This window comes from Lytechinus variegatus, chromosome 12 (assembly GCF_018143015.1).
Source record: "Lytechinus variegatus isolate NC3 chromosome 12, Lvar_3.0, whole genome shotgun sequence".
NCBI lineage: Eukaryota > Metazoa > Echinodermata > Echinoidea > Temnopleuroida > Toxopneustidae > Lytechinus > Lytechinus variegatus.
The window spans coordinates 24,447,901-24,470,104 of record NC_054751.1 but is presented as its reverse complement, the minus strand read 5'-3'; the positions used below and the strand labels follow the sequence as shown (position 1 = coordinate 24,470,104).

Below are 22,204 nucleotides of genomic sequence, written 5' to 3'. Positions count from 1 at the left end.
CATATTTTGGGTTACACTTCGTAATTCCGAAGGTTCGTAATTCCGGAACACGTAAATTGCCTATACCACATTGTTCGTTAATCCGAAAACGTAAAAGGGTTCGTTAATCCGAACATTTGTGGCATTATTCTGAAGGTTCAATAATCCGAAAACGAAATAAGGCTTGATGTTCCGAATGTTTGTTAATCCGAAAACGAAATAAGGTTTGTTGTTCCGAAGGTTCGTTAATCCGAAAACGAAATAAGGTTCGTTAGTCCGAAAACGAAATAAGGTTTGTTAATCATTTCGTTTTCGGATTAACGAACCTTCGGAATTACGAACCTCACTTTGTTTTCGGACTAAAGAACCTTCGGAATTACGAACCTCATTTCTTTTTCGGACTACTAACCTTTGGAATTACCAACCTTCTATTGAAATCTAGTGGACCAATCAGATTCTTCAAGATTTAAGGCAAAATAAGATGCTGCAACATTAGAAAGCACATCTTTGGTAAAAATATTTTTCAAAATTAGACAGATTGAAGTGAGTTGGTTTGTGGCACCATTAATAACTAAACACAAAAATGTTGAGGGGGTCATTTCAATATGTGTCCAAAATTTCATCACAGATTAAGAACAAAATTCAACAGATATCTTTTCCCTCAATAGAGACTTTAATCATAAGATTTGGAAATTTTTTGTAACAATAATCAATTCATATTTATCAGGGTCATACCAAGCAAGAATACAAACACACATAAATAAAAAAAATAATGAAAAGAGAGAGAGAAAAAAATCAACTTATATTGAAAAATAACAATACAGTGGCAGTGCAATGATTATGATATACATGAACGTGGTATAACTATTGATGGCAAAATTTACGCAAATGCGACTGGTGATCTTTAAATCCCAAGAAATTGCTTCAATCATGATCATGGCAAGAGATAGAATCCAAGATCCCCATTGTTTAATTCGATCATGTGACAGTCACCTGACCCACATGAATTATTTATTCAAATCAAACACTAAATATTTCCTTAGCTTTCCATGTATGAATAATCAGGTTGCACTTTCATGGAACATGTCAATGAGTTTACAAGCTTATAAGCTAGTGGCATCCTTCTATTCGATTGGCTTAGAGCTGATTTGTGAAGGAAATAGGGCATCTGATTTTTAGCTTTTCATGAAACAGGTCCCATTATAAATATGATTGTTAACCGTTGATGATTCAAATTCTCCATGATCAAACCAGCAATCACTATTTGACTCATTTTAACACTTTAAAAAACTTTGACTAATGAATTTGACTCAATAAATCCATTGATCTGTCAATCCAGAGTGTTATCTGGATTGGTACATGTATCCTTCATTCACATCAATCTTCCAAACATTTGGGCCCGAATTCACAAAGGTTTTGAAAACCCACGGTTGAGTCTATTGTTTATGCAGATTTCCTGTATAAATTACACTTAATATAGCACGTATCTGGCACGTGTTTAAAAAATGTCCAATTCTGATGCGCGCTTTTGTCACAGTGCGTCAAACTGAAGCCTGTTACCATGGAAAGATATGCTATTTTATTAATGAGTCCTCTGTTTTTATTCACGAGTCCACTCTTCAAACAGTGGACTCATGAATGAAATAACCTATCTAGCCCTGGTAACAGGCGTCAATTTGACGCACTGATGTATCTGAATTGGACATATTTGATACACGCGCCCGATACGAACTAAATTAAGAGTAATTTATATAGGAAATCTACATAAACCATGGATTCAACCGTGGGTTTTGAAAACCAACTTTGTGAATTCAGGCCTTGGTGTTCAGCTGTTAACTGAACCAATGCAACACTGAACCTCTTCTGTTACAGTTAATGCCATTCATAGGTCCTTTTGTGTCAAGAACCTAATCTGAATATTTCAGATTTCATGAAGGAAATGTTCAAGGAAAAGCCCAAGCCAAGATTTATAAAGATATAAAATTGAAAAGCTTCTCACAATAGCAACTGGCTGCAACCACCATATCATTAAGTACATCAAATATTACATGATAAAATGTCCTAACCCAGCACTGTCGTATTTCAACATTTTTGTAAAAAATAGAAAACTCAAAACAAGCGATCTTACAAATTCATACAAACAATATGTGATCCAATGTGTTTAGGATGCACAATGTCAACAAATATTTGTACGTATTTAACTGCATTTTGTAATGCAAAATGCAGCCAACATTGTACACAGTAATCAAAATCATATCCACAAAAAGCAAGAATTAATGTGCATAAAAATGTTACAGAAATCAATTTACTGAAATTAAGAAGCAGATGATTGAAGATTGATGACATCTACTGGCCGGTATTCCCAACTCAAAGAAGAAAATAAAGCATGGTGAACACGCACGTTGAACGTAACACTCGAGATCAAAACAAAATTGATGCCTCGGACATGTCTTGCATTCCTTTGCATAATATCAGAGCGCCAAGTACAAAATGAAAATCCATTTTTCTTTGTACAATTATCGTCCATTCTCTCGCCCTTCTCTGGTTTAGTAGCTTTTAGTGTATCAATCCAGTCTCAAGATTTCACCGATCTGATATATATATATGCTTTGCTTTCATAAAATTCTGTTTTTCCTCTTGAAGATATATAAATTTTGGGCACAAATTCCACTAAAACATGCAAATACATTACAAACAAGTGAACAGGGGTTGGTGTGCGCACATTTCAATCTGACATAACACGACAATATTTCCTACGTACTGCTCATCTAATATTTATATTCAGCAGTATCTCTATGCGATCGTTTCGGTGGTAGGTACAAAGACTTTTTCTTCATTTCTAATGAGTTGCTCTATGGAGTGCATGTGTCGGACTACTTGTTTCTACTTTTTTTTCTACAAGGATTTTCTTTTTCTTTCCATAAAATTGTAAATACTGCCTTGGCACAGAATACAAGACAAATCCACAAGTTTGTTTGGTTACTTGGTAAGACCACAGAAATGCCTCAATGATATCATCTCTGACGCATCATGACTGGAAGGGTCCGATAGCCACTCCTCAATGTTTTCATTGTTCAGGCTCAGCCTTAGTGTCCGAATGACCACTAGTGACCACTGGTGTAGCCACTACATTCATTGGCATGGAGTGGTTTTCTGCGACCAGCTGGGGAGCTGGTTGAGGTACGACAACAGGGGGCGCTGCATAGCGATAAACTGATCCATTGAGTTCAGGTGGATTATTAGGCTCTGACCATTGTGCACCGGATGGCGATGACATCAAATATTCCTTATTAACACAATTGCGTAGATTTCCGGGGCCGGGTCTCGTGATAGCCCGTCTGATCTCACCGGCTGCGCTTTCACGTACCTCCGTACTACTCTGCTCGCTGAACCAAGAACAATGTGGAGTGCAGATCAGATTAGGTACATCCTTTAGAGGACCTGAGGTAAATGTAAACGGCTCTGATTCGTGGACGTCGAGTGCGGCTGCTCTGATGCGACCTTCTTTCAGTGCTTGGGCAAGGGCGTTTTCGTCGATAAGACCACCACGTGCTGTATTGACTAGGAAGGCTCCTTGACGCATTTGTTTGATGGTGTAATCATTTATTAAATGATGATTATGCTCGTTAAGAGAACAATGAAGTGTCACGCAGTCACTTTGGAATAGCAGATCCTGTACAAAAAGACAGCGATAAATATTCAATTGAGTGTTTAGGTACTCATCATATCAATATCTTCATTTCTTTATTCCTCTATGTTTCTTGAAATTTTAACTAGTATTTATTTCACATCAGTGTTAAAAATACGAGAATTTCTCACCATGACATACTGTCAATCGAAATTATATATAACCAAAACTATTAATAGAATTCAAAGGTCAGGGGATTTTAATTCAACCAGCAAGCTCTTGCTGCATAATTGAAATATTATATACATGTAATGCGATTTCCAAAATTTTTCACTAAAACAAGGTTCAATCAAATCATTTTAATTCCAATTGCCTGTCTTGGGGGGGGGGTTGATTTCCATGTTGTGTCGGTCAGCTTTTTTTCTTTATTCTATGCGTATTAATAGTATGATAATAATAACAATAACTAATAATTCTTTTCATTTCTTTTACATTTCTACTATTTCATTATGGTTTGTATTATTATTAAAAAAAATTTGTTATATCATTATGTCAAACCCCCGTTTGGAAAAAGACCGCAGTTCAGATTGCAAACTGCGGTTCTAGACCCCAATTTTCATTTCAAAATCTCAATAACATTTCCAAGCCCCTTCTTGGCCAGGTAATCCCCGTTGTCTCAATTTCACCTCCAGAGGCCAGTAAATGAGCGTTGAGCCAAGGACGAAATGATAAACAACAGCTGTGCTATTACGTAAGACTTCTCTGCCTGTAGTAGGACCTTCGGAATGAAATTATTGTATTCGATATTTAATCACGTTTTCAAAGGCATATTGTATTCAGAAATCCAATGTTAGTCCATTTTCAATTTTGAACGAAGAAAATTGACCTCGAAATAAGGAAAGTAAGTAAATAAAATGACAGCATGCTTTGCAGGGACATCGCTCTGACTGTTGTGTTATCTTAGGTCAAGAAACAGGTGTTTAGATACTTAAATATTATTGCTTGCTTGGGGCAGTGGGTTTGTCGTACTTGAAGAGAAATAATTGGGGTATAGTGTTCTCAAATGGAGGCTTTCGTCATGATCATATTATCCTTGTGCATGTGTTCGTATATTTTCAAAGAATGTCAAATAAATGATCTGAAATTGAAAACCTCTCTAACAAAATAATTTACAGTTCTTTACAACTCATTGAATATCCATCAGGAAACATTAAAAAAGCAATAGCTTTTCGACTATATTTTGATTTGTGCAATATTAGCCCTAACGTTTCTGGTATCCCATTCAGAGCCGTCCAATATATCACATATACCATTATTATCAAAAACATATATTTCTGATTCTATTAACATCCAGGTAAACAACGAGCTAATCCAAATGAGCGTATGCTGCAGTTTTCCTAGTCATAACAATTTCTTACAACCTGATACAAAGAGATTCTGTCAGAAGCACAGTTCGTTTGTAAAAAGAAAGTTTATTCATCTCAATTTAAGTACATACTAACCTGTAGTGTGTATACTCTGGTTAATCCAAACGCTCTCTCCATGCCATCTTGTAGGTAGGGATCATAACAGAGTATGTTGAATCCAAACGCTTTAGCTCTCATCGCTACTGCTGTACCAACCCGACCTGATGAACAAAAAAATATGAAGGAAAATTAATGCACGCTGTCGCAGAGATGGTGTATACTATGTATGACAAAACTAGATAACATAATCAATTATAATTATTACAGGGATACCATTTATAATGAATTAAAATATAAGAAAATCATCTAGCAGGGACTCAGTTTTAAGAGGAGCGAGAAAGGTCACTTGCTACCGCTCGCCTTGATTCATTTCAGGTAGAGTGATTTATCGCTCGCCGAAGTGAATTGGATTTTCTGCGAGATGATAAATGCAGAAAAACTAGAAATCAAGCAACATCATATATGTATAACATTTTACTTCCATGTATAATCTTGATTCTGACATCATCATTTAACCTGAATTTAGAACGAGTGTCACTCAATGATCGATCCATTTTGTAATCAGACAAAAAAGCTTCCTTTGTATGTCAGAAGAGCTATTTGCAGTGCTCCCCTACCATTCCCCTCAAAAGTTTAAGGAGAGTTTTTTATTGCTCCGCTCATTATTATTATAGTCTCTGCATCTATAATGACCGTTTTGCTACACAAAAATGTTTTCTATGGCAAAAAATATGTTGAAAGAGTCTGAATTCAGACTGTAGTCTGAAATGTGGATTCCCTGAATAACAATTGACTGCATTGACCACAATATGGAATCAATCATAAAATCTAAGAATTGAGAAATCACTGTCCATGAAAGAAGAAAAAATGAAGAGTTGTGTTACTATGGTCTAGAGGGAAAGGCCTCTGGACTTTATCTAAAAGTACCAGGTTCAAATTCCACCGTAACACTCATGTCCCTTGGCAAAACAACAATGCCAAATGAATAACCACTATATAACATAAATCATGTATCTGATTAAACCTACAGGTTAATGAGCAAATAGAAACAAATGGGCTTATCTGAAATTGTGTTTGACAAAGTAGAAATTGGGCACACTACTTTTAGACATGGGACATGAAACATTATTAGATACAGTCCAGTGCACAATTCTCCCTTCCGATAAGAACCAGAACTTCCCTGACATAACTCACTTGTGTGACCAAGTAACTTCTGGTAGTTTGAAGGTAAGAATGGTGGAATTTGAAGTGGAAGCACTGTGGTGTAGCAGTTCTGACTCTCGCCTTGTAATCAGTGGGTCCTATGTTCGAATCCCACTATGACCTAGCGTCCTTGGCAAGGCGTCAATCCACAATTTGCCACCCAGGTGTTAAATGGGTACCCGGTAGTATGCCAAAGCCTATGCAGTATGCCTAGCAATTGAGTCTTGGAACTCTTGTTGGAATGCTCCCCAGGGAGTGGAAAAGGTGCATACATTGTATGCGGGCATGCAAGGATCCGATGATCGGGGTAATAATATATCTGTAAAGTGGCTAGAGACTTTGTTGCGATGTGTTGAGCGCTATATAAATGCGGAATATTATGACTATTACTAAGAATAGTCTACACCAAGAGAGATAACTCAATTAGAAGGTTTTACATGATTCCTCCTCAAAATGTAGTAAGAGATTGTGAACGTGTTGCGAAAGCGTGTGAAACCAGACTAGCACTAGCTAGAGTGGACTGGAAGTGGTTGGATCACATATCACTGAACAAGTAGAATTTCTATTTCAGTGTACAAAGTGAACGGCGAATTCATTCCTTGCGTTAGTTCCAGGAATTTTCAGTTACTGTCAAAAGCAAGAACTGATCCTAATTTTTAGTCTATAGCAAACCATGTACAAAAAATTACAATTGACTGCAACTTTTTGTACATGATTTGTCATTCTGGGCTACCAGTTAGTCTTTATCGTACAATCGATCGCATCTCTCATGTAACAGGGCCCAGGTAGACCGTCTACAACCCTTACCCATTCCTATAATGCCCAATGTCTCGTTGCGAATTCTTGTAGCTCCTACGCCAGCGTCTCTGATCTGCTCAGCCCCCGATATCTTCTTGCCCTGTTTGACCATCTCAGCCATCCAATGGGTTCGTCTGTACAGGTTCAAGATCATACATAGCGTTGAGTCGGCTGCTTCCTCCACGCCGTACCCTGGGACATTGCACACTGCAACACCTGTAGAACGATATACATGTAGATGAAGATGAGCTACTACTGCTAACACCACTGCTGACACCATTACAACTGCTACTAATACAGCTATTGCTACTTCTACAACTACAGCTACTTGCACTGCGACATAATCAGAGGGTTGTGTGTTCAAATCCCACTGCAAGCAAGGTATCAATCCCCCATTGCCATACTACATCAACATGTTAAATGGGTACCCGGTAGGATGTGAACTTGCGAAGCCTATATAGTATGCCGAGCAATGTAGTCTCGGAACTCTTGTTGGAATGCTCCCCAGGGAGTGGAGAAATACATACATTGTGTGTGGGCATACCGGGATCTCTGTGGTAATAGTATGTCTGTAATGTGCTTAGACACGTTGTTGGAATGTATTAGGAGCTATATAAACGCAGAATATTATCATGATGATTGTTATTACTGCCTCTACTCATATGACTACAAGTTCCACTGCTACGACTCCTACCATCACCAACACCTATTACTCCTGCAACCACAACTTCTCCTGCAACCACAACTTCTCCTTGCACTACTTCTAACCGACAAACAGAATGGGTTTAATAGATGCAAAAACTAACCCATATCTCCTGCAGCTTTGATGTCAACGTTGTCATATCCAGAGCCGATCCTTACGATGATACGCAGAGCTTTGAACTTCTCTAGATCTTCTCTTGTCAACGTAATTGTGTGATAGAGAAGGGCTCCTACTGCTTCATTCAGCACCTACATGTACATGGAAAAAAATCAAACAAAGATAAAGAAAATTCATATTAGAGTGAATGTAGCAGTGTTGCAGATTTTAAATTACAATTGAATGAAAACTGTTTTGATAAAATTTCTCCTTTTCAAGAAATAGCTGAATTATGTGTTCACTGGTTTGAGATAATACAATAGGAGCACATGGGTTATGGAATGTGAAGTAAAGATGTGAAGAAGTCGATGATAACAATATAGTAAATCACAAAACAGTGTACAAGTAGAAATAGAACTTGAAATTGGTAATATTCTGAACAGCGATTCAAAATGCTCATGGGTTCAAAATCTATTATTGACTGTAATTACAACACAAGATTTTGATGATCTGAAATATATATTATACTCTGGAAACACTTGACAAAAGATTCTAAGATTATTTGAGAAGATAATAGAGAAAAGTTTCAAAACGATCATAAATATGAGAATTGTGTTTTACATGTCGATCCAAGTTACAGAAACAATTCGTGTTTCTTTTTTTACGGAATATATTCACATTTCCTAGTAGAAACAAATTTCTGGGGTATTATTAGAAAGACAGTATACATGTATTTAGTGAGAGAAGAGTATGTTATGTGTTATTCATTGACTTGAATACAAGAGTTCATGCACTTCCGGTAAATAAGTCATGTGCATGCAAATTATCAAACAAAAACAATGATATGGTTTAATACCACAGTAGTTGGAAAAAAGATTCCAATGCTGTATGTTTTCCAATTCTGGTATTTCATATATTTTGGAGCTGAATAATTGGAGGTTGTTTAAAAAGGAAGTGGTTAAGAACAGAGAACAAAGCCAGGAATCGTACAGCCGGCTTTCACCATAAACCAACAAAGGAAAGGATATTAAGCTCTAGTGTCATTTGTCAAAATGTCTACTTCCAACTGCGCCCAGGGCCAAACATATCAGATTGATAATCAAACATTTCCTTCCATGCGATACCAAAACATATGCAAGTCTAATTTCAGATGGAGCAATCTGTTATTGATCATGTACTTTTTAATTTTACAGGGAAGTAGCAAAGAGGAAAGTATTCCATATTTAGATGTTATTTTAGGGATATCAATACTTAAATGTGAAGAAAATATGAATTAAGCTAGTTAAAATTGGTATACCTGTATTATGCATTCATGACATGTATGATCAGAAAGTCATTTCTAAAATTCTAAAGATAGAACATTCAATGCATTGAATGTACGTATCATTCAAGTAAACAAACCCTAAATACCTTTATCTGCAACAACAAAAACCACTTTGATATAGGTGAAGTAGGTCTATGACCGAGGTTGAAGCAAAGTCTACAGCCTGAATAATCCAGACCCTATACTGCACAAGACTGCATCTATAGGTCTTTCACCTCCCCTGAACCGATGCGATTGGCCTTTATTATGATGGATTAGAGGAAATAATGCTAAAAGCCAAGACAACCCTGGATATCACTAGTTTACACCTTGCTATCATCATCAATAAAGAGTTAATAAGAGGTCATCAAAAATCTCCACGATCTCTACAGTACATAGGCATACATATTCAACTGATAGCTTCGGACATCACAAAGTCCCAACAGATGATTTGAATTTTATGAGCTGATAAATGTATCATTTATCGACATGGACATGGGTGTGCGTTAAACCTTACATTACCTCTATGATATATCTGTAAATGAAAAAAAAAACTCAGATCAATGTTGTCTTGCTCTTAAAACAGTAATTTGCAAAGGTGTTGACTCTTTCCGAGGTGAGAGTGATGGTTAGTGTGAATACCAGGGGTATCTCAAGAGGTCGGTGGCCATGCTCTGCAATGACTCATTCCCTCAAAGCATTGTGGTCATTCTTAGGTTTGTCCCATAACAACACCAACATAGTCTATAGGAACAGACCCTCTACGGCTACATAACATCCTTCATCATATTGATATCCATTATGCGAAACACAAAACACAAACGTTGGAAGCTTGAGAAGGAAAGATTTTATGATGAAAGAGAGTCAAGTGAAAGGATAAAGGCATGAACACATCTAAGAGGCTAGATACATGTAGGGTGTGTTTTGTAGTGCCCCTATCCATATGACACCATTAAAAGACCATCACAAGCCAGCCATTTCCATAATGCACTATTTTTAAATTAATTTCATGATGATGAACATGATTTATTCTGCATCAATTTAAGCTGCTAGAAAGAATAAATGGGAACCTTAGATTATTTTGTTCTGCGATACACGTTATTTACGGTTTCCACTATTCAAAATGGTCTTAAAAGTTTTAAGACCACTTTGAATAAAGGATTTTAATAAAACACACATATCGTGTGGCTCCATTGTTAAAAGTTTTTCACCTTTTATATGAAATAACATCATTTTTTTTTACAACATTGCCCTTTCTACATGATAAATAATGCAATTATTCTTATGAAATGTATCTCAAGCAAGGCCTACATGTAATTTTTTTTACTTCAAATATGTATAATACTGGACAGACCCCCCCCAAAAAAAAAAATTGAAAAAATAAAAACTTCAACTGTATGAATTTCATCTTCATGCCAAAATTAATAAGGTAATATTAATCAAACAAATTCTCTTTAGACCTGCAATGAGTCAGAATCGCTCCCTCCCCCCCCCAAAAAAAAGTAAATCAGTCTGTTTAATGTCCATTGTCCATAATTTTCAATCAAAATGACTTTAATCTTGTCAGTGTTTCTCACATACATGTAGTAACCTCAAAGTAAAGCAATACTACCACATAAGTAGTCATTAGATACAACCATCTACCATCATAAAGGTTGATAGTTATTACTAATTCCCCCTGATCTTCCAGGCTACCATAGCAGTCAGGATAACCAGGGATCTCAACCTGGGGAACGAACAAGGGCTCCATCCTGGCACGGGTACGGTGGAGGTGACCCAAATCAAGTCTTCCGGAAGGGGGACTGGTAAACCCCTCTCTCTTGGAAGAATGACTCATAATCGGCCAAGGTTTTTTACCTCTACCGGTAAAGTCTGTGGTAGGAAGGTATATTGTTGAGGTGTAGTTTTCCTACATGTACATGGTTACTGTACACGTACATGCTCATTCTGTCAGTAAATTTTGTCTTGGAGAAACCAGAGTGAAACTATATCTCCCAAAGGAGACAAGAAAAGCATATATACAAAATAAAGACACAGTGAGAATTACAACTGCAGAAAAATAATAAATCAGAAGATAAACTAGGAGTATACCACTAGACAAAATATATCTAGGCCATCATGAGAAATCTCATAAATGATTGAGTTGATGAGAATGGCCTATTTTCCTTGGTCAAAATAGAGAGTTTCATGAGTGATTTTCCACTGACAAATTTGTTCAGAGCCAATCAGATGCAAGGATTTCTGTAGCTTATCACGTTTTCACTGATGACTTGTTTCATGAAATGCCCCCCCCCCCCCGATCAAGTTTTAAAACAATACATGTACCACTAATTCCCCCCATTGAGAATAACTTGGCAGCTATAGGAAGGAGAACCCCACATCTCGCAGCAAAGAGGTTAGAAAAGTGGACATGGTTATTATCAAATTAGCAGTTGGCATTGTGACTTCCAACCAATAGACAAAGATCTATTGAGGAGGTACACGTACCACATGGCATCACACCAATCAGTGAATCATCCTTACCACTTAAAGGCAACCAACTCAACGCGACTTGTTATCAAGTTAAGCTAAGATGCCCCAATAATCTAATCTTGCTCTTAAAAAAAACTAACACTTTCAACATGAACTTTATAGCATTCAATATAAAAAGTTTTATTTTTCATTAGGAAGTATGTGCATTGAAACTTCGAGTATGTAGTTGTTATTAACTACATTGTAAATTCAATACTGTATATTCAGTGGATGGTCTCTGGACCTGTAGCCAAATAAGCCAATAGACTACGACTGATCCGATGCTATTAATGTACATCTTCAAGGTTGATTTCTAAACTACAACATTTAAAATGTTATTACTGTCTATTAAAGATTCATCCTTTCAAAAAGATATAAATTCCAGTAGCTGTGCTAAGCTGTTCCATAGGCAATGCATATTGTAAAAAAAAAAGGATGTACATGTAGTATACCAAAAAAAAGAAATTGCTGTTGGAGAGATTATCCTGGATAATCTCCTAAAGGTTCTACCAATCTTGAAATATGGGAAGGCTTCACTTTAATGCATGGCAATAATAAAATAATTAATTACAATTCTGAATATTAATATTAAGCTAACTCATGTGTAATTTTTTTTTTATTAATAACAAGTGAAATGTGATATAAAGGGACTTAGTACAGAATGATCATTAGCAAAGGTACAAAGGAATTATGCCTTGATATCAAAACACACACACCCATAATCGAAAAATGTCAAAAGGAAACACAGAAGTGAGGGAAAACAATACAAAGCAATTACGAGCTGAGACAAGAAGAACATCTTCAACTCCTTCGAGGGCAATCATGTTCTTCTTTATTCAAAACACACACTCTTCTGGTCACATGAAGACAAAAATATCTGTCTATAAAGTGAAAGCCTGTAATGATGTCTTCAATTGATTGGATTGCATGACAAACAAATCTATAGCATGCCAGTTAAGAGAGACGGCTTCCAAAAGCCCAAATTGCACTTGTCGTGTCACGTCCTGTACAGATAGAGCTTAAATCTTTGTGAGGCCATGGTTAATTCAGTATGAGAACAAAGGGAAGAGAGAAAAAGGGGGTCATATCGACCATGGATCATTGGTACGACCTTGATGATACTAAGATGACACAAATGCTGCCAATTCTTGTCTTCCTTTCCTTCGCCCTCGCACATGTTACCACCAATCCCGGTCTCTCCAAGCACTCTGTCTGGTCTCTCATAACAGGAAACTTAAAATTACCAGCTGTCTATCGTATTTGTTTGTGTGTTACCTCTCTCATCCCTCCCAAACATACATTAACTCTTTTCACTCTTAAAAATCAACAACAGTTCCAACCATTTCTAATTTGAGACGAATGTCTTATTAATTCAGTTATTCATCGATAAATTGTCTCTGACTTTCTGTTATAAGAAATCACACAGGACAAGATATCCTGTTCCACCCTTTTCCCTTTCTCTGTCTCTGGAGGGAAGGAAGATTGTGATTTCAAGCTAGAAATAGGGCATGGTAGACCCTCCTGGGGGTGAGATAAATCTGAACACCAAGCCGTCATGACTTCTGCTACAGTCACACCGGTGAGGCCGACTCCAGACAGACCAAATCCATCACATTATTTCCAATGGCACAGAAGTGGTCGGTTTTGTTGGTGTGACTGTGACAGGACTTGGCAAGGTTACCAGTGCTGCATGGTGAGGTCCGGAAGCACAGACTGGGGTTCCTGAAGAGAGAGGAATATTGTTGGGCGGAAGAGAGACTCCAGAAATAATAATAATAATAATAGCAAATAGGGGAATCACAGCAATAGGTAGATCACTTGGCATGTGCTTTCTACATCTGAGTATTGAGTCGACGTAGGGACATTGGATTGTAGGCACCTCGTCTCCGTGACTTGGCAAACGCTCCATTAATATGGTATCTAATTGAATCCTTACTGGAACAGAACACCTCATTGTTGTCTATTCTATGCCTACATGTATGTGCCTATTCCTAAACACATATGCCAAGTCCAGATGAAATGAGTCTTTCCACTATCCTAATGCAAAGCCTGTAGAAGGGTCAATGATGTAGGTTTGCCTGAAGAAATTTCTTTTCTATAATAAGAACCGGAAATCACATATTTCAAAATCATAGGTTGAAAGGTGCAAGCAGACAGAATGGTCACCACATAATGCAACACATCTGCCTAGGACGGTGGATGAAGATCTGCGATCATTTCATAAAAAAGTGTTTTTGTCTTTAAATGAATGAAGTACAAAAAATTGTTGGAAGGTCCGCATACATGCATATATAGTGAGCCTGTCGCTGATTAGGAAGTGGGTGGTGTTTTCATGAAATACAGGTGACTTTATGACAACCTAAACCACATACCATGACAATTAATCTACGAGACAAAGGGAATATTCAATGAAAAATATAAAGCTAACAATCTCTGTCCATGCTCATTGAGAGATTAGGAAGAGACCAGCACTTGGGTAGGAAATCGCAGCGTGCAAAAACACCTTGATCCTACATCCTTTGTCTTCAAATATGGTATGTTTGATTCAGGTACATGTATCATTATAACATGTTATTATTAAAGGTAGGTGGATTTTGCACATTTTGTGTATGTTGTAATCATATCCAGAAGAAAAGGTACCCTTTCTTCCAGCTTCTTATACTACAGACCTATATAATTCCAAGACAGTTGGTTACAAAAGCCAAATCATCAAATCTTGGCCATAATTTTCAAACCTTTATATCTAGTAATTTTCTTTCCTAGTATGTAAGCCAGGCTCTATAGACATACAGCCAAACAAATGTCTAGATAACAAACAGGGATTATTGTTGGTACCTAGAAAAGTAAGATTTGAATGCTAACACTTCTGTGGATATCATGTTTTGATCAGTTGAATACATAAGAGATGTGTTACCACTTCAAGAGATTCTGCAAATTAACAAGAGATTCATTGCATCATCTGGAATCGATAGAGGATAATCGACAATGACTTAATGCCAGACAGATGAATATTACTCTCTGCTTCATTGAATGTTCATTCCCTAAACTTAACTTCTACGTAAGTATCTGTGTAAGTAATTTGTGGGAAAAAAACCTTTGGTTCATATGTCTTCACTCCCTCCTTTGGCCCTTCAGGGAAGTGTTTTTGCACCTTAAATAGAAATGGATTCAAGAACTCAGTAAATTAATTGAAAATGCCTGTCTAATGACAAAGATTTGATGGAGAGTTTCGGAGCTGACAAAAAATTGCAAATATGTCGTTTGTCCAGGGTCCAGGACGAAACTGCTGTTTCGATTGACCAATTTTCGACAAAGACTCCTTGGTTGTGCATTGTAATGAAGGTCATTTCACAATACATTTTCTAAGTTCTTGAATCCGTTGTGCGTCGTGGAAGCAAAAAATCCAACACAAGGACCAGGGTGATGTGTCATAAACTCGATTGCAAGTTATACAAGATTTTACGCAGGACTATGCACCCACCTTCACGCACTATTACGCATGACTTGACGGACAACTCAATGAACATCTTTACTCACAACCTGTGACCCTCTGAAGATAAATCAGGGGCCTGTTTCATATTAAAAGGACTTGCACTGTGGTAACTTTGCCATAATGGCAACTACAATGGCAACAGGGCTCAGCAGCCAATCAGAATCAAGGTTTCCATGGTGGTTGCCATAATGGCAAAGTTACAACAGTTGCAAATCCTTTATGAAACGGGCCCCAGATTCTCAATTATTTCTATTCCCATCCATGACAATTAAAATCGTATCTTTGTAGACTATAATTCCAATTTTGACAAACAACTGAATGGAAAACTTTGATATCATCCAAATCCAAAGTTTGATTAGAGTTTAATACTAGGATATGCACTCCAATAATTTCTAAACCAGGGGTGTCTCATTTAGCGCAAGAAATGGTCACTAGTAGTGCGTAATTTACAAACAGCTTTAGAAACTGCCCCCAGCTGTAGCTGCCTGGGAGCATCACCACAGATACTTGAAAGAAAACTGGGAAAGGGGAAAGGTCTTGTGGTTTTGGCAGTTTGCTAGAGGAAGGGAGAGAGGAGGGAGGGAGAGAGGGAAAGGAAGGGGAGGGAGATGCGAGGGGTGTGGGATTGTCTGATTCTCGCTCAGTGGCCTTGGACATTATGCTCCCAGGAAATGATACAACAGGAAACGCATGGATTGTGCCTTGGACGGACTGGCTTGGACAAAGATACATGTCAGATGGTGACGATATCATATCAGAAGAACTCTTGTCACTTTCAAACTCCAGTCACATCGCCAAACCAGACCAACAAAAGCCAACAACATACCAACCAAATTGCGATGCTCTAGATACAACAAATCACTATGAAATGAGATTTGAAACCCAGTCACATCACCTAACAAGAATGGCACAAGCTGACACCATACCAACTATGATTGTGATGCTCTAGAAACAATGAATCACTAAGAAAGGAGGAGATTTGAAACCCAGTCACGTCACCTAACAAGGCTAACAAAAGCCAACATTATACCATCCAAAATTGTGATGTTCTATATACAATGAACACTATAAAAGGAGTGAATTCCAAACTGAAACCAGTCTGATGATGTACCAACCAATATTTTGAAGGTATGAATATAATGGACACTATTACTCAGAGAATTTAGACAAAAAGGTGTTTGTCAAGGAATCAAGGATTGTTCCAGAATTGGAAGCCATTCCATGTAGATCAACTTTTAAGGCTTGCCTGCAGTTTCAATTAGCATCAAACTTGCCAGGATGGCCGAGACAGAAATATACAAACCAGTGATGTCTAAAATTTTTAAGTATCAACTTAACTCAATGAATCATCTAATCAAAAAGTTTAAATTCTTTTTAATTTCCATTTCAAAAATAAGTAAAATTACATCTCTTGATCTAAAACAGTTTGTGATCTTTAAAACGTGCACTATTCAGTCAAAACACACTGACTCACATCCATAACAAACCAATATTATTTAGATACCCCTTTTTTTCCCTTCCCCTTAAATATTTTCAATCTACTTTAATTGGCCAGCACTCAAATATTTCCCCCATTTTGAAGCAACTCTGTCGGCCCACATGTGAATTTCCTCCGGCTTCTGGCAAGAATTTGTGTGAGCCTCGGCTAGAGGTTCTGACTCACGTTATAAATCGTTTCATTCTATGTCTATGAATAGGTAGGTTATAATCTAACACTTTGATATGCAGCCAGAACCTATAAATACTTTAGAAATGTGTTATGGATTCAGGCAGATTTAGGGTACACTTCCTTTAATTTGAAAGACGATTTTTTAAGACCTCCTTTTTACAAATTTTGTGGCACATATCTTAACAAGAAAATACTCCAATTGCAAAAAGTAACAAAGTGCCAAATAACAAATATATAGACAAATGAATCATGACAATTGTAACAAAATTTTAGATTAAAAAAAACTGTAGATCCTTCTTTACATGGATTGCTGCTCGAGTATACACCAAATACCGAAAGAGTTTTTTCACCTTAACTTGTACACAAAAGCAATGAGAGGCTGAAGGCGCAAGATTCATATCATCTCACTTTTAATTTACCATCCAAAATGTACCATAACATTGAACGGCCATCCAGGTGCAAAAGGCATACTTTTAAAAGCAAGATTCATATCATCTCACTTGTAATTTACCATCCAAATGTACCATAACATTGCACGGCCATCCAGGTGCAAAAGGCATACTTTTAAAAGCACACTGCTGCAGAAGATGCACGTTTGAACCACCGCTACATAGCCATGCTGCTTATAGATAGACTGCCAGTGCATACATGCAGGGCTCCACACTAACCCATTTTTTCTACTGGTCCAACCTATTCATGTCGGACCAGTAGATACCCAGTTTTTCAAATTTTTACTGGTCCGAACCTAAAATCTACTGGTCCCAAAAAGTAAAAAAAACATTTAAAAAAAGGCGCAAGTTTATTTTTCTAGCCTTTCGTGACCCCCCCCCCCCCCCCCCGTAAAACGAAGGAATGAAGGACAAAAAGAAAGCAAGACAGAAACGAAGAGAGTAAGAAAGAAAGAAAGAAAGAAGGAAAGAAGGAAGGAAAGTCAGAAAGAAAGGATGGAAGGAAAGAAGGAAGGAAGGAAAGAAGTAAGGAAAGAAGGAAGGAAGGAAAGAAGGAAGGACAGTAAGAAAGAAAGAAAGAAAGGATGGAAGGAAGGAAAGTAAGAAAGGATGGAAGAAAGGAGGAAGGAAGGAGGGAGGAAAGAAGGGAGGAAAGAAGGAAGGAAAGAAGGAAGGAAAGAAGGAAGGAAAGTAAGAAAGGATGGAAGGAAAGAAGGAAGGAAAGAAGGAAGGAAGGAAAGAAGGAAAGAAAGAAAGAAGGAAAGAAGGAAGGAAAGTCAGAAAGAAAGGATGGAAGGAAGAAAAGAAGGAAGAAAGGATGGAAGGAAGGAAAGAAGGAAGGAAAGAAGGAAGGAAGGAAAGAAGGAAGGAAAGAAGGAAGGAAAGAAAGGAAGGAAAGTAAGAAAGGATGGAAGGAAAGAAGGAAGGAAAGAAGGAAGGAAGGAAAGAAAGAAAGAAGATAGGAAAGAAGGAAGGAAAGTCAGAAAGAAAGGATGGAAGGAAAGAAGGAAGGAAAGTAAGAAAGGATGGAAGGAAGGAAAGAAGGAAGGAAAGAAAGAAGGAAGAAAGGAAAGAAGTAAGGAAAGAAGGAAAGAAGGAAGGACAGTAAGAAAGAAAGAAAGGATGGAAGGAAGGAAAGTAAGAAAGAAAGGATGGAAGAAAGGAGGGAGGAAGGAAGGAGGGAGGAAAGAAGGGAGGAAAGAAGGAAGGAAAGAAGGAAGGAAGGAAAGAAGGAAAGAAAGAAAGAAGATAGGAAAGAAGGAAGGAAAGTCAGAAAGAAAGGATGGAAGGAAAGAAGGAAGGAAAGTAAGAAAGGATGGAAGGAAGGAAAGAAGGAAGGAAAGAAGGAAGGAAGGAAAGAAGGAAGGAAAGAAGGAAGGACAGTAAGAAAGAAAGAAAGGATGGAAGGAAGGAAAGTAAGAAAGAAAGGATGGAAGAAAGGAGGAAGGAAGGAGGGAGGAAAGAAGGGAGGAAAGAAGATAGGAAAGAAGGAAGGAAAGTCAGAAAGAAAGGATGGAAGGAAAGAAGGAAGGAAAGTAAGAAAGGATGGAAGGAAGGAAAGAAGGAAGGGAAGAAGGAAAGAAGTAAGGAAAGAAGGAAGGAAAGAAGGAAGGACAGTAAGAAAGAAAGAAAGAAAGGATGGAAGGAAGGAAAGTAAGAAAGAAAGGATGGAAGAAAGGAGGAAGGAAGGAGGGAGGAAAGAAGGGAGGAAAGAAGGAAGGAAAGAAGGAAGGACAGTAAGAAAGAAAGAAAGGATGGAAGGAAGGAAAGTAAGAAAGAAAGGATGGAAGAAAGGAGGGAGGAAGGAAGGAGGGAGGAAAGAAGGGAGGAAAGAAGGAAGGAAAGGATGGAAATAAGGAAGGAAAGAAGGAAGGAAGGAAGGAAGGAAAGAAAGAAAGGAAGGAAGGAAGGAGGAAGGGAGGAAAGAAGGAAGGAAAGAAGGAAGGAAAGTAAGAAAGAAAGGATGGAAGGAATGAAAGAAGGAAGGAAAGGAGGAAGGAAGGAAGGAAAGAAATAGAGAAAAAAAATTAAAAGAAAGATTGAAAAGAAAGAAGGAAAGAAAACAGAGGAAGAAAGCTAAAACTATTATCATAAATAATTTGTTTCTTTTTTGGCTCAATTAAAATAGCTACGAAAGAAAGTCAGAAACCAAGTGTATCAACACACACATAAATGCATATGTGGGGCTATATGTATTCAGACGATACCACCCGAGACCCGATCTGTTTGAACCAAACAGAAGTGAAAATTTACCCTTTTACTGCTTACAGATGACAGAGTTACTCCAATTTTTAGGAAATATGGACATTATAAGAGCCTTTCATGAGTATGAACCGTGAATTTTGACAGTTCTGTGAGAGATTTCTGCCAGAGTTTAGCCAGGCTTCGTTCGTGCGGCCAGTGGAGAATTCACCATGTGGATTGTGTGGCTGACTACATGTACACTGCACGCATGCTGTATAGTACTCTAGTAACACGTGCGATTCATTCTGTGTGTATTCTGTGTGTGAATTGCAGAATTGAACGGGGGAAATGGTTTGCTGTGAATTTGACCATTTCTGGAAAAGTTATTGGCCCAACAATGGTTTTTATTACTGGTCATGTCGGACCCTTAAATCTTGCTATTTTTGGAAAAATTACTGGCCCGACAATGATATTTTTTACTGGTCATGTCGGACCAGTAAATCTTCCAATTTCTGAAAATCTACTGGCCCAACAGCGATTTTTACCGGTCTGGGACCGTCGGACCGCCGCTAGTGTCGAGCCCTGATACATGTATACCGTTATTCCTGTCTCCGTTGGGTGGTCTTCAGGTAATCTTACCTTTTCATGTATCTCTGTAGTGGACTGAGCATCGCAGAAAGCCACAGTGGCCACATCCTTGAGGATTGGCATCTCAACACTACAATCCCTGCCATCTAAGAGCGCCACCAACGGACGACCTTGAGCAGGGGTGGCTGCAGGCATGGAGGCAGCGGTGGTAGCAGGGTGACGGATTCCTGAAAAGAGAAGGACGGAAGTTACACAAGAGAAATGGCATTAATATGAATGATATTGTAGGATGGATGACAAATGAATAGAATGAGGAAAAGATGGAGCAGTTGATCTCAGGAAAACCAGAAGAAATATACAGTATATTATTTATTCATCACTGATTAACAGCAAGATGAAAGCATCAGTTTACTATTTACAACATAATACAAAACATACAGCAATACAGTTAAAGAGAGCATTCAGCAAGATATCTACTCATCAATAATCTTAAAATAAAATAATTCTTATCTTGTGGCCCAAAATTGAAGCAACCCTTCAAGTTCTTTTGTATTCTTGCCTTCTTATTCATTGGCATTACACTAAATTCATCCAACTTATTACTTTTACATAATAGAGTAGATGAAATGCATTGCTCTAATAATGCATCATTTTGTTAAATTCCTCTTTACTATTATGATCCCAAATCCACAATAATATATCTTTATCTATAATCTTCTTTAACATCATGAACATCTCCTTTTAAAAAAGAGAGAGATGTCTTACACCCACCTTCAACGATCCTCTCTACGGACATTCTTTGGCGCTTTGCGGCCCGCTTCTGTTTATCCATAAGGCAGCGCGAAGGCGAGCTATGATTACTGTTGCTGTTGTTTGTTGCGGCACTGATGTCAATGTTGATAGGTTCGTCCACCTCTGGGTCAGGCACGGGGACGTCCCCCTCTTTCTTTTCTCCACCAGAGAAGTGGCAGCTGCAGATACGCAGCTGAAGACGACAAGAGAGAGAGAGAGAAAGAGAAGGATTTAGGATTGATGCTAAAGGCATTTAAGATGTAGTCAGAGATGGAGGATTAGTTGAGAGATTGGAGATCAAGTCAGTATTCACTCCGGCTGAAATCATCATGCACATCTCATTTTCAAGTAGTATTGCAGGAGCAATGCTTTAAGGTCCCATTGTCAAAAGAACAGGCTATTCCAGTGGTCTTCCATTTTCATGAGTACAGTCTCATTTAACCCATTCTATGCCATGAGAAACCAAAAAGCATTGACTTCTTGGGGGAGTGTACTGTCTCTGGCAGCAAAGCGGTAAAAAGCTTTCATTGAAGCAATTAATAAACAACCGATTTAAACACATTCACACTTCTTTCATTAGCATTAACAACTTATAAATCTAAATAAGTCGATTGTTTTTTAAATACTTCTCAAATTAATATATATGAAGAACAGGGGAGTATTTCATGAAGAGTTTTGTGAGTGATTTTCACTGACCAACTTGCCCTCAGCCAATCAGATGCAAAGATTTCCAGTAGCTTATAACATCTGTCAGTGAGAACCACCTGCAAAAATCTTCATGAAACCCTCCCCTGGTGATAGCAAACAGATGAGATACATGAAGGTATGAAACATGACTATATCATAGAAATGGAATAAAGAAAAAAAAGATTGAGACAAAAGCAAAGTACAAGAGGGTGGAATACAAATAGAGCAGGCAAAGATAAAGGTACAAGACCCTTCCATAACAAGGTAAATGCCAAGATACAATTAGGATTAGGAATTTATGATTAGCAGAGTATGTTAGTACATGTTATTTCCAATCCAAATTTGTTAATATGCTTTTAAATGTTAAATTGGGGTTACGTATGTACTGAATGATGCACAATACTTACCATACAAATGGCTACATTTCACAAGGGAGTGAATTTACAAAAAATATGCTCTATAACTGTAATGAATTACAAACTGAATATATGTTTGACATACATGCAATACCTACATCTTTCTCAAAATCATTTAACCTTCATTATATATAACAGGTACATAGCTGCACATCTTGAAATGTACACAAGTTTTTATGCCACCAACTTACAAATCAACTGTGATAGAGGAAGGTAATAACTCTGCATTACATTCTTCT

At 37.6% G+C, this 22,204-nt stretch overlaps 1 protein-coding gene across 1 annotated transcript in view; it reads right to left on the bottom strand.

Annotated features, from left to right (window-relative positions):
* Window positions 1-387: 387 nt before the first annotated feature.
* The window catches only part of LOC121424788 (C-terminal-binding protein 1-like), a 41,228-nt gene continuing 19,411 nt past the window's right edge, over window positions 388-22,204 (bottom strand). The window contains exons 2-7 of the mRNA XM_041620564.1: window positions 20,842-21,055; window positions 20,122-20,297; window positions 7,881-8,025; window positions 7,084-7,290; window positions 5,110-5,234; window positions 388-3,652 (exon numbers count right to left, since the gene is read on the bottom strand). Of these exons, the coding sequence (XP_041476498.1) occupies window positions 3,047-3,652; window positions 5,110-5,234; window positions 7,084-7,290; window positions 7,881-8,025; window positions 20,122-20,297; window positions 20,842-20,902 (1,320 nt within the window). The 5' untranslated portion in view covers window positions 20,903-21,055 and the 3' untranslated portion in view covers window positions 388-3,046. The remainder of the gene's footprint in view (window positions 3,653-5,109; window positions 5,235-7,083; window positions 7,291-7,880; window positions 8,026-20,121; window positions 20,298-20,841; window positions 21,056-22,204) is intronic.